Below are 13,540 nucleotides of genomic sequence, written 5' to 3'. Positions count from 1 at the left end.
ATGCAAATTTTACGCATGTGTTCTTCCATTATTTCTTCATTTTTTCTAGTCATGGAAGTGTAGATACGGGAGTAGCCAAACTCCTATATATAAGAGACTATTGGGTTTCCTCACCCAAAATCAGCAACCGCATCTTGATAGGGGGTCTAGGCCCTCTTGCAAGTCAACGTCATGATGATAATCAAGGTACCAAGCACCAAGGTTTGAATATGGGACCTGCCATTGAGCACACCTAGCCCCAACCACTCAGACCAGAGCCTGTTGGTTCTCGATAAAAGGGTCAACACAATGTAGCAGAGCGCCAAGGGGGTATGACATAACCCCTGATCCCTTAGAGGTCTTTGAAAATTGAAGTGAATTTACCCTTCTTTATCTTGCTATGACACATTGTCATTCTTGATTGCATGTATGGTTGACCTTGGACTTGATTTGATTAAGAAATCTGGCCGCCCTTTGATTGAAGCTTCTAGTTTAGTGTTGAATCTGTGAATACACAATAACGTTAACAAGTACAAAACTTAGTTGATTAACTTAGGCTTAGGGAATATAATTCATGCAGAAAAATTTGCTCATGCAACCAAGGTGGTGACCTTGATAATCCATCAAACATTTGGCAACCGACTCATTCAGACATATTACCTTTATTACACATCATCACAGATGCACTGAGATCTACAATGCTTTGCAAACGCCTGATATGTCAGGAGACAACCAATCACCACCTTTTTGGGTGGAGCAATGACACCTAAACACCTTCTTGAGTAGTACAAACTCCACAATACATCCTGCAATACAAACCTTTTCAGACTGCTGGCGTGTCCAGAGACCCCCATCCTCCACCTCCCGGAGTATAGATTTTGAGAATTTCACCAGGTAAGACTTGAATAGTATTTTTTCCTCCAAGATTCACACACCGGCCATCCTTCATAACTAGAATATTATGACCTCTAGCTCCAGCAAAGCCCCCTTCCAATCCTCTTGGAGCATGCACACGCCTTTCAGACAGCACACTCACGGTAACCGGACAACGGAACTCTATAGACCTGACAATACCATCTCCCCCCTTATGCTTGCCTGCACCACCACTATCATCACGCAAGCCAAAGTCATGAAGAATCACAGGATACCTTTGCTCAAAAATCTCTGGGTCAGTGATGCGTGTATTGGTCATATGGCATTGCACACCACTTGCACCATTCCACGTGGGACCTGCTCCACTGCCTCCACCAATTGTTTCATAGTAACCGAATGTGTGGTCCCCAAACGTGAGATTGTTCATGCACCCTTGAGAGCAAGCACATGCATGAAATGCAGTGAGGATAACATCGGTCACTCTTTGAGAAGTAAGAACATTGCCTCCCACTACAGCTGCTTTGTCACTAGGAGAAAGAAAACAACCCTTAGGGATATGGATTGACACAGGTGCAAGACAACCCTGATTTAAAGGAATGTCTACATCCACCAAGCATCGCAGACTATAGATTATGGCGGCTGCCGTAACTGCTTCCGGAGCATTCCAGTTTCCATATACCTCTGGGCTTGTCCCTTCAAAATTGAAATCAGCCTCACCTTTTTCCTTGTCTATGGTAAGCCTCAAATGTATGGTAGATCCATCATCCATATAGTCCTCAGCCTCCAGAGTGACAAGCTTATTGATCTCACTTGCTGCAAAAAGCTTGGCAGCTCGCGAGGCCATGGACTTGAGCATTTCTCGCACAGCCGCCTCTGCATTAGCCTGAACATGCCACATGTATGCTTGAACAACTTCTAAACCATAATGCTCAATAAGCTCTCCGATGAGAGTAATCCCTCGTTGATTAGCTGCAACCTGTGCTCTTAAATCAGACAGATTATCCTCCAGCCTCCGTGTCCCTGGAATTGTGTGCGCTTTCACAGAGTTAAGCTCCTCTGTAGCAGCAGGAACTTCAGCCTGCAAAATTTTGCTGATACCATCTTCTTGAAACTCTCCTGCCTCTACAAGCTTGAAGGCTTTGATGGCAGCCCCTTCCTCCCATATTGCCTTCGAGAACGGAGGCATACTTCCGGGAGTGATGCCTCCGATCTCCGCATGATGGCCCCTGCTTGCCACAAAGAAGATAACCTTCCCATCTCGGAATACAGGAGTAATGACAGTTATGTCAGGAAGATGGCTTCCACCAGCAGCTGGGTGATTTGTTACCAACACGTCTCCCTCCTTCAAGTTTTTGCCCCAGTGCTGCAGTTGCCACCTCACACTACTCGACATTGCACCCAAATGCACTGGTACATGGGGGGCATTTGCAACCAGGCCACCATCAGGGCTAAACAGTGCACACGAGAAATCCAGTCTCTCTTTGATATTGGTTGATATTGACGTTCTCTGAAGAGTACGCCCCATCTGCTCTGCAATGCCCATGAATCGGTTATTGAAAATTGATAGTTGGACCACATCTACCTTTGTGTCAACTTTGGCAGGCCCACCATCCCTACTAACACACTGTGCACCAACCTCAATCTGCACATTTCCATACTTTGTAATCAAAGCTTTGCAGCCCGGCTCTACCACTATTGTACTGTTCCCATTGATAATGACAGAAGGACCATCAATAACATGGCCGAAACCCAGCTTCTCTAACATGTAGACAGGTGTATTGTGCCATCCACTTCCAAAGTAGACCTTGTGTAGCAACTTCTCTGCTTGGGGCTGGCCATTTGCCTTGACCAGCTCTGCAGGCTTCAAGATATTTGTGTAACCTACACCATGAATCCTGACATCACTGATCAGAATGGATCGCCGCTGAAGCTCAAATCCATACTCTCTGCGAAACTGCTTCACAAACTCTGCAGCAAAATCCTGAGATCCATCTGAGGGAGAAGAAATGGTCAAGATTGTATCAGTACCATAATAGCGCAGATTTAGAAGCAGATCAGTCTTTATGTTGTCCTCCTTAAATCCTTGATCTTTGAGTTTTTGCTTCACCTGTGCTGTCAATGATTTAGCACGCTCCAAAACTTCTCTCATGGACTGGGTCCCATAAGCTGCTGCAAAAGGTTCTTGAGCTTCTTCTACAACATCTGCCAGACCTAGTCCATATGCACTGAGAATCCCACAGTACCGATGCACCACGACCTCCCTGATACCTAGGGCTCTTGCAATAGCACAGGCATGCTGAGGACCAGCTCCTCCAAAGCATGCCAAAGTATGCTGAGCAGTCTCATACCCTTTCATTTCTGTAAGCTCGCGAATTGGCCGGCACATGGCCTCATTAGCCACATGCAAGAACCCTAGTGCAACCTCCTCAACACTCATTGCTGTGGATGAAGAATCTTGCTCTTTCCGATGTGCATTTATGTCAGCACACAGGACATCAAATGCTTTTCTTGCAGCATCCACATCTAACAGCTCGTTCTCATGTGGTCCAAATATTGGTGGAAAGTAATCAGGGATAACCCGACCAAGAACAACATTAGCATCTGTGACTGCTAGCTCACCTCCTTTGCGGTAGCAAATAGGACCTGGGTGTGCACCAACGGAGTCAGGTCCAACCTTAAAAACCCCTACCTGAAATTTGAGCTTTGACCCTCCACCAGCAGCAACTGTATTGATGTCAAGTTGAGGAGCTTGGATTATGACCCCAGCAATCTGGGTCTCCAGCACCTGCTCATAGCTTCCAGCATATCTGCTAACATCTGTAGACGTGCCACCCATGTCAAAGCCAATGAGAGGCTTTGTTGTCTCCAAACCAAAGGTAGTTTTTGCATAACCCACAACACCTCCCGCAGGGCCTGACAATATAGCCTTGTGACCAGAAAACCTATACTCAGGTGTAAGACCACCATCTGATTGCATAAATGAGACTGCAACTTTTTCCAGGCCCTCATCAAAACCAGAAAGAAATCCAGACAGGTAATCTTTGATGACTGGTGTAAGGTAGGAATCTACAACTGCAGTCAGGCCTCTAGGAACTGCTCTAACCATGGGAATCAATGCAGAGGAGATGGATACCTGTTTGAATCCCATGTTCTTGGCCAATCTTTCTACAGCCTGTTCGTGGTAAGGGAAGGTATATGAATGCAAGAACATTACAGCAAGGCTATGGATCCCTCTATCTAGCAGAGACTGCAACAAAGGCTTCAATTTTTCTTCCTCAAGGGGTCGGACAATCTCAACAATTTCGCCAGAGATGCCTTTAACTAGTATTGGGCCATGCGGGTCAGCTGAGCATGGTGAATCAGCACTGGTTAAATCTGACCCTGTTGAGTCATCCATAGCTGGTGAATCAGCCCTAGCTAACCCTGACCCTAATGAATCATTCTTGCCAGCAAGATGTACCCTTTCATCGGCCTCAATCACCACTTCATAAAGTGGGGTGGGTTTGGCCACAGTTAGGTCAAAAATCTTGGGGCGGGCTTGGTTGCCGATCTGGAGAAGGTCTTTGAAACCCTTGGTAACACAGAGGGCAGTGCGCTCGCCCTTTCGTTCCAAGAGGGCATTGGTGGCTACAGTGGTGCCCATGCGGATCCAATCAATACGATCAGTGGGGATTTTAGCAGAGCGAGGGATTTTCTCACCTGTGCATTCTTCGACGATTCGGCGGATGCCTTCTCGAGGTGCATCCTCGTAGTTGCCAGGATCGACAGAGAGGAGCTTCAGAACGCGAAACCCTGGCTCGCCCGGGACCTCCGCATAGATGTCAGTGAAGGTGCCCCCTCTGTCCACGCAGAACCTCAACTGCCTCGATGTCGCGTCTGCACCCATCGCCTTTCAAAACCTTGAGCTTGCAGCGATGGGTGAACGTCAAGCGCAGGCCACTGGATGCTCTCAAGACGTGCTTCCACGTAGACCGGCCAGTTCTCATGCTCGGGCAGCCTCTGGAGTCCCAGGTCTGAGGCAGTGTTCGAAAAAAACTATTTTCCCAAAAAGTAAAAAACCTTCATCTAAAAATTATGAAATTATTTATAAAAAAAATTTTCAAATTTTGAAGGTTTTTGTTCTACAACCCCTCAAAATCTGTAGGTTTTTATACCCTTAAGTTTCAAATTTGAAGGTAATTTTAAAAATCTGCAGGTGCAAATTACACTATACCCTGGTTTTTTTCGAACACTGGTCTGAGGCCGTCTCAGTCTGACCGGTCTACTCTGATGAAAGGATTGTTGGCTTCAGGGCCTCGCCTCCCACCACGTGAGGGGCATGCCATGCCGGCGTGAGTTCAAATCGACACCACCTAGTCAACCCCATCCTTTCAAAACATAGCATTTCACAATCAACGCTTAGTGTCGCACGGCCTCAAGGTCATCCAAAATTGAAGCGGTCTGAGTCACTCTGGTCTTGGTCTCAACAATTGTAGTGTGTTCTTAGATTGCCTTCACAAAGGCCTAAATTTTATGTGGTCTCCAAGGTCTCGCACCTCTACAGTGGCACTCCAGGTGATTAATTAAGGAGTGATATGATGAATATAAATATAATGGCTTAATCCATTAATAAGGAGGGAATATTCTGACATGCTTGCTTGCTTCTTAAAAACACATTAATTAATGGGTGGTACCATGAATATAAATGGTTTAATCCATTAATAAGGGGGGCATATTCTGACATGCTTGCTTCTTTAAAAACACATTTACATAAGGTACCACACTTGCTTCTAAAAATAGCATATCAACAAATATGATGTTTACTTTCACATCAAGAGTCACCAATGTGGTGTTGGGTTCAAATCCCAACACCCTCACTTTTGTGTGTGAGAGTGTGGTTCAATCAAGTGAATGATGCCCTAAGATGTCTCTTTGTTGGGATTAATCTTCCATGATATCCCATGCTCTCTAATTAATAGAATAAGAGAAAATGGAGCCATTAGACACTCTTGATGCATTTCAAGTAAATTTCAAACTAGGGTAAGGCAACCTGGACGATCTGGATTGCAAAAAAAAATTAGAAAGTGTTAACATCCAATGAGAGTATACCACAATAGAGACCTGAGAAGATACAACAGGAGGAGGAGTGTGGGAAGAGGATACACGTAGTGAGTGAGAGAGTGGGTGATTTAACTCTACACGTGTGGGGACGTATGTCCCTGTACGTCGAAAGGATGTCTGATTGTTTATGCATACAGGTTGAGGAGTATGGTGAGGGCTGGGGGGAATTAGGAACTTGAGGAAATAGAGGAGATGAAGCAACCTCGCTAGACGAAGAAGGTGGTGAGAGGGAGAGGAAGAAAAATGTTCCCAATTGGATGAATGTGAGGCTCAATACGCATGCTCAGATTCAAGGAAGGAAGGTATGCATGAGTGAACCCTAAGTTGATCAAGCATCAAATTGGGTTACTTTCTCTGTGTAGTGTGATCATTTTCTGTCCTGGTAAACCTCCTGCTAAGGCAGATGTAGGCAAGTGGTTGCAAGAGGCGGTTTTGCATGATAGAGTGGTGTCTAATGTGTTTTATCTAGGAAAGGGCTTCTTCAACGTTTTGTTTATTAAAGGGCAATCTGTCTCTCAGAACTATTCGCAACAAAAACACCGCTTTTCCTGGGCCATAGGCTAGTGCATGTGTTCCCTTTAGATCCCCTGTTTAATGTGAATAGGAGTCTTCAAGAGGCCTGCCCGATGTGGGTTGAAATTTCTAAAGTCCCGCCTTGGCTTAGACCTGCTTTACGGGATGTTGCTAGTGCATTGGGTCCTGTGTTACATTTACCCTGTGATGATGCGGGGGGTAGACAGGCCAATAGCATCTGTATTTCGTGGAATACTAAGATTGAAACTCCTAAATCCATAGAGGTTGATTTACGAGAACTAGGAAAATTGGAATTAGGTCTTAAGTTTGGCCCCTTCCCTGGGGCTTGTTTCAAGTGTGGGGGATTTGGACATATTGCGAAGAACTGCATAGGGTCATTGCATACGAAACTTGAAGGTGAGGATAAAGCAATAGGAGAGATAAGGGGAGAAAATAGTGTTAAGGAAAGTGAACCCATTGCAAGTCAAGCAGAAGAGGGGAGAGGGAAAGAGAAAGTCCTTGAGGGAGAGAAGGGGCAATCGGGAGGGGATTGGATTAAGAAAAAGGGAAACTTAATCTTAGGCAAACCAAAGATGAGGCACAAAGAAATGTGAACCAATCAGGGAAGGATGTGAAGGGGAATAAATCTCAGGGTAGTTCGAGCCCATTGTTATATTCAAACCATTATAGTCCATTTAGAGAGGAAGATCATGGTACTTCTTCTATCTAGAGATTCAATTGGCAAGTGGATGAAGCCTAGAAGGGGATACAGAGAGAGGGGGGTGTACAAAGGGAAGGGGAGGAACTAGAGATGGTGACTGAAACTGCTTTGACATTATTCAATTTAGGGATATTTCGGGTTATACATGGAATGTTAAAGGTATTAAAGATAAGAAGAAGAATGCTTTGTTTTGGGGTTTAGTGTTGCATTTACACTCTTACTTGGGGAAGTCAGTCTAATATGGTAGAGTGATTGGAGGATTTGTTATTAATAGGTATGTGAGACAAGGATGTCCTCTTGCCCCCTTGTTGTTTGCTATTGCCTCTCATCCTCTGATTGTTGCCTTGGAAGATGCCTATTCAAAAGGAACAATAATTGGATTAAGGCTGAGAAACAGTGAGCAGCTAGTCATTCAATGCTTTGTTGATGACTCATTACTATTCTTGGCTGACAACAATAATATGAGACATGATTTAAGCATCATACAAGAGTTTGCAGAAGCTTCTGGATCAAGGTGCAATATTCAGAAATCCAGAATTATAAGCCTTTATAAAGACAATGATTTGACTTGGAAAGGTAGGGGTGTGAGGTTATTAAAAGAGGGTAGATTGTCTGACACCTAGGAGTTCCTTTTGGGGTTGATGTCACAAATAAACAACTGGCGGATCGGGCCTTAGACAAGTTTACTAGAAAGTTAAAGAAATGGGAAGGGGTCAGAATTCCTTTTCATGAGACAGAATTGTTGTTTGCAACACTGTGTTGAATTCCTATATAATGTTTTTATGCCCTGTGTTAGAGTTTGGTAAAGGCCATTGGAAGAGAATATTGAGTCCTAGATTTTTTGTGGAGGAATGGTAAAGGTGTTAGGAAAGCTCTAGCTTGGTTGGCCTGGGACAAGTTGTCTGTACCAAAGAGTGAGGGGGGGATTGGTATTGTGCATTTACCAACTCAAACTTCAACAAGGATTTCTCTACTTCTTCCTAAGTGCTTATGTCAAGAAGAAGTATGGACAATAATGGTAAGTGAATAAGTAGAGGCCTTGTCTAAAGGGAGTTGACAGGGTTTTGGATGGAAGGATAAATTGTTCTCTTATGCCCCTTTGAAAGTGATAGGTTCTCCCTTTTGCAAGAGGTTGTGTAACAATTGGAAGGAAGCTTTGAGATTGATGTATCGGGATGAGGAATGTAGGGTCTCAGGGAACTCAATGCTCAGCTTGGGTTTATGGTGGTCTCATAAATTTAATCCACTGTTGGGCCTTCTGGACACTTACTCTGCAAGGAAACTGAATAATAGAGGGTTAAAGAGGCTAGCTAATTTTTGAGATGGGACAGTCGTGGGACGGAAATAACTTGATCAACTACAACTAGAATTTGATTTGTCTACAAGGGAAAGGGATTTAATGAGGCAAGTGCTGAGGCATGTCCAGGTGGGATGGTTTTCCACTGCTTTTGATGAGTCTTGTTGGATTAAAGACTGGGCTTGGTTTAATGGGGTTAAACTGGTAAACGGCACAACTAGGCAACTGTATGCCGAACTAAGGAAAGGGGAAATAAATGTGGAATGTTGCAACAAGATTTAGAAGGTGAGTTGGAGTCCTCGCTACTGGAAAAAGAAATGGAAGGAACTCTGGAAATGTTAGATCCCTGTTAAATTCCAGGTGTTTCTTTGGAGAGTGTGCATGTGGGCCTTACCTATTGAGCTAGTGTATAAAATTTTCACTAGTGGGTGTTTCCCCAGATGTAGATCTTCTTTAGAAGATGGTAAACATGCTTTCTGGAGCTACCCAGACATTAGAGGACCATGGGGAAAAATAGCTAAATTGGTTGAGCTTGATTTAGGGATTCAGACTCAGTGGGGGGACTGGATCTTGGGTAAATGGTCTTCTAAAGGGGAGGCTACAAATGTTCTGTTCAATATCATCAAAGCCTACTATCTGTGGGAAATCTAGATCTCTAGGAACTGTATTGTATTTCAGAATGCTTTAGCTATTGGATCGGATGTGACAGAAATGATGCACAAGTGTGTGTACATCTGCACTTCTGTGGTATGTGTGAACAAGCTAGATATTGATGGATTGGGTCTATTGATACAGAGAATGCAGAATGGCATCAATTGATTATTGTATTTGCTTGGGGCCCGTCATGCATACTAGGGAGACCTAACTTCTATTTGAAATAATGCAAGTCTATTTGGATGTGAAGCCTAAGCAAGTGAAGTTTGGTCCCAAAACCAAAAGGTGGTCTCTAAAAGAGAAGTAGGTGGATCACACATTTGTGGCCTTTCTAGAGAACCCTGTAGGGACAAGGCCCACTGCTGGAAAAAAAAACTCCTAGAGGATGTACCACTAAAGCTATGATGGAGGCTTGTATCCAGCTAGGCTACCAAGTGTCTTGGGAACATTCTTCTTTTCTGATGGAGCTTGTTATGTAAATTGTTGAATGTTGGCAAATAATGAGTAGAGATTGGGGGATGGAGGGGCTTGTTTGGTTGAATATAGGGTCTCGATGTAAAGAGGATTTTGCAGTTATATATATATATATATAATTATTGGTCCCAAAAAAAGAGAGTATACCACAATAGAGAGCTACATGAATAAAAAGAGCATGTATGTTTCTCAACACTTTATAGCCTTCAATCTCTCACCAAATTCAACTTTCAATAGCTCACTAGAGATCTTGAGGATTACATAATTCAACGAGAGTATACCATAATAGAAATAAATAAGAATCAAAAGGAGCAAGATAGTTCGAAGACGAATTCTCAAAATAAGCAATTCCAAGACAAATTCTCAAAATAAGTTGAAGCATGAAAACCCCTTTAAGCTATAGAAAAATTGGCTCATAGAAAAAATGGGTGATATTCAAGGTGATCACCTATAACTCACTTATGCCTTAGTTTATTCTCATATTCTATCATTCCCTATCACTAATACTAAACATGATAGCCTAGTCACATTAATGAGCATGTCTTTATGGTATTATAGGTATCTATTGTTAAAATTACTTGCTACATCGAAATTATAGGTGTCTATTATTAAAATTACTTGCTACATTTAAATTATAAGTATCTACTATTAAAATTACTTGCTACATTTAAATTATAAGTATCTACTGTTAAAATTACTTGCTACTTTTAAATTATAAGTATCTATTGTCAAAATTACTTACTACATTTAAATTATAAGTATCTATTGTTATAATTACTTGCTATACATTGAAGAGATCCAAGATGGGCTCCACTCCTTGTGCATTAAGAACCTTCCATCAAAGGTTAATGTGACCTTTCGCTCCACCTTAATTTGTCATCGTCAACTTTGATAATGATACCTTATGCATTATGCATCTATACCAAGTGCCCACCGACCTGTCAATTAAATAAGATCCATGTGTTTAGATTCTCTTACCAAAGCTATAAACTCTTGTCCACAATTTATCAGTGTTGCTTCTTTGCAAAATAGGAATTACATCAATATCATTAATCTCATATTTTTACTAATTACATCCACAAACTATTTTTTAAGGCCAAATTTAAGTGTTCATGTAACACATTGGCATTTTCTTGATTGTGGCTAGGATTGATGTGTGCATTGTGTGTTAGAATTAATGAGGTCAATCTAATGTGCACAATGCACAATGGACATTAATAAATGTATGGACATGAATAAGTGGTACAAAACCTTTGTAAGTGGTTATGACTTTTTATTGATAATAATAATATATGCATGAAGGGAATCGTGGGATTTCATATCCCTACGGTTTTCATTTCTCAACCTCTCTCTTCCTTCTCTCTCACGTGTGATCCTCATGCACATTTCAGCACTTAATCTTTGCACAATTTCATGGTATCAGAGCAAAACGTGTAGAGGAGAAGAAGGGGGTTCCAGGGATAGCAAAAACGCAGGAAAGAGAGAGCATGGAGAAAAACGATTTCTGTCCAGGGGTGACCAGCATTGATTTAGAGGGTTCAAATCCCTAATTCAAGTCCCATGCAATCCCAGGAAAGAGGCGATTTGAAGGAGCAAGCACCATAGAAGCAAAGCGACCTGTTTTGATGCAAATCGATGGAGAATTGGGCCCCAAATCAGAGGCGATTTCTTGCATGAAAAATTGGAGATGATTCAGCCCTCAAAGGTGTGCAAATCAGTCCCAAAACGAAGCCAATTTGATCAATGGAAGGTATGAAAATCTGAAATTAGGGTTTCAGCCCTGTTTTTCTTCCAAAATTTGATGGAAAACTTGCCCAAATTGGGGCAAATGAATGATTAATTGATGGCCCTATCAATGGGTTTCCAAATCATGGAGAAAGTTGAGGCAAATGTTGCCCAAGTTGCTGTCCAAGAAGAAATTACTGCTCCAGCCATGCATGTGATGTTCAAGGGACCACATACTTGCTGATTTTTCAAGCCAAAGTGGAGCATTTCATGTTTGAAGTGTCAAACTTGAAGTTAGGACCTGATTTTATGTCAAAAATGGAAGTAAAGTGCTGCTGTCCACAACCCATGTGTTTGGGCATGTCAAGGCCCTTGAAGACTTGAAGAATTTTGCATTCAAAGGATTGCCCGGGAAGAGGGCTAATGGCATGTATGACCAGCAAAGAGCAAGGTCAAAGATCAACCATGAAGCTGATGGAAAGCTGCAACATGTTGGTAATGTATGTAGCATTTAAATTATGACAAATTAAAGGTCATTTGTGGAAGAGTGGTGCTGTCCATTGTGTGGTTATTGAACCACATTAATCTCCATTGTGTGGAGAAGATTTCCTCACTAAGTGTGTGCTGTCCAAAAGCCTACATGGCAGAGGCAAAGCTTGATATGCTGATCCTACCGGAGAGTGGGAAGTTGGATGGGAAAAATTATCCCATTTGGAAGTTCAAGTTAAAGAATATTCTCAAGGTGAAGGACTTGTGGGACATCACGGATGGCAAGGAAGAAAGACCAACCGTGAGAAGACCCATGATCACCGAAGTTCTTGAAGAGAATCAAAGACAGCTTGAAGAGGAAAGATATGAAAGAGAACTCCTTCAAAGGGAGAAGTATGATAGGAGAGCACAAATGGCTCTTGTCTACATCAACATGAATGTGAAGGACAGCATTATTCCACAAATAAGTAGTGCTTCAACCTCAAATGAAGCATGGGGCATACTTCAAGGCCTTTATGAATCGGTAAATACAACAAGGTTGCTGTTTTTAAAGCAAAAGTTACACACATTTAAGAAGGAATCTAGTGAGTCAATCACATCTTATTTGACTCGTTTAAAGGATATTACTGATCAGCTTGTGTCGGTGGATGAGATGGTGAGTGATGTAGATATGGTGAGCATTGCAATGAATGGGCTCACAATGAATGAGCCTAACTCCCCATGGCAACAACTAGTTACTTCTCTCATGGTGAGAGAATCTACACCATCATTTGAAGAGCTGAGTGCTTTTCTTCTCCAAGAAGAGCTAAGAAGACAAGGGAATAGCACAAAAAGTGTCAAAGCAAAGGATGAAGCTTTCAATGTCAAAGGCAAACCATGGCGTGGCCGTGGTAGAGGAGGAACTTGGAGAAACAATGAAAGGCAAAATCAGACCAGCAATGAAGAAGGGGGAGATTCAAGCTCTTCCCATGATGATAGAAGAGGCTACACCTCTCGTGGAAGAGGTAATTATAGAGGCAATTCAAGAGGAAACTTTAGAGGAGGCTCAAGAGGAGGCTTCAACAACAATCCAAGAGGTAAAGGTCCCTGTTTTTATTGTGGTAAAGATGGCCATATTGAAAGTGAATGTAGAATCAAACAACATGCACAAAGCATGAGAGGTAGGGGGAGAGGCTTCTCCAACTACTCAAGAAAGCAAAACAGCAATTATGTGGAAGAAGATAGCCCACATGATGGAAGACAAAGCAAAGATGAGTTCCTTTTGATGGCTGAATCAACTCACTCTCATTACAAAGGAGAATGGTATGTTGATTCGGGAGCTACAGCCCATATGACGGGCAATGGTGATTGGTTTTCTTCTTATGTTGATGAAGGCAACAAAAACAAAGTGGTTTTGGGTGATGATAGCACTCAAAGCATTGAAGGACATGGTGATATACCAATCAAGCTCAGAAATGGTGACACAGGTATGCTTAAAGATGTGCTTTGGATTCCTAATCTTGCACGAAATTTGCTTTCCGTTGGCTGTATTACAGACCAGCACATGTCCGTGGAGTTCTTTAAGGACCATTTTATCATAAAAGACCTTGAGAAGCATGGTGAAGAGGTGGCCCGTGGCATACGAAGCAATGACAAGCTGTATAAGCTGATTACAATGGGTGGACAGCAAGTTCTCATGACTCAAAAAGCTGAATTATCTCATTTATGGCATAGGA

The 13,540-nt window shown here is 42.5% G+C and overlaps 1 protein-coding gene across 1 annotated transcript; it reads right to left on the bottom strand.

The window, feature by feature from the left end:
* Positions 1–622: 622 nt before the first annotated feature.
* OXP1 (oxoprolinase 1) lies at positions 623–4,873 on the bottom strand. Its single transcript, XM_086805237.1, has one exon. The coding sequence runs from the start codon at positions 4,736–4,738 to the stop codon at positions 803–805; it is 3,936 nt and encodes a 1,311-aa protein (XP_086661363.1). The 5' UTR covers positions 4,739–4,873; the 3' UTR covers positions 623–802.
* Between the last annotated feature and the right edge of the window lie 8,667 nt (positions 4,874–13,540).

This window comes from Cibotium barometz, chromosome 11, assembly GCF_041138505.1.
Source record: "Cibotium barometz isolate CiBa-2024 chromosome 11, ASM4113850v1, whole genome shotgun sequence".
Classification (NCBI taxonomy): Eukaryota; Viridiplantae; Streptophyta; class Polypodiopsida; order Cyatheales; family Cibotiaceae; genus Cibotium; species Cibotium barometz.
Note: the sequence above shows the minus strand (reverse complement) of the source record. Positions and strands in the feature narration are given on the sequence as shown.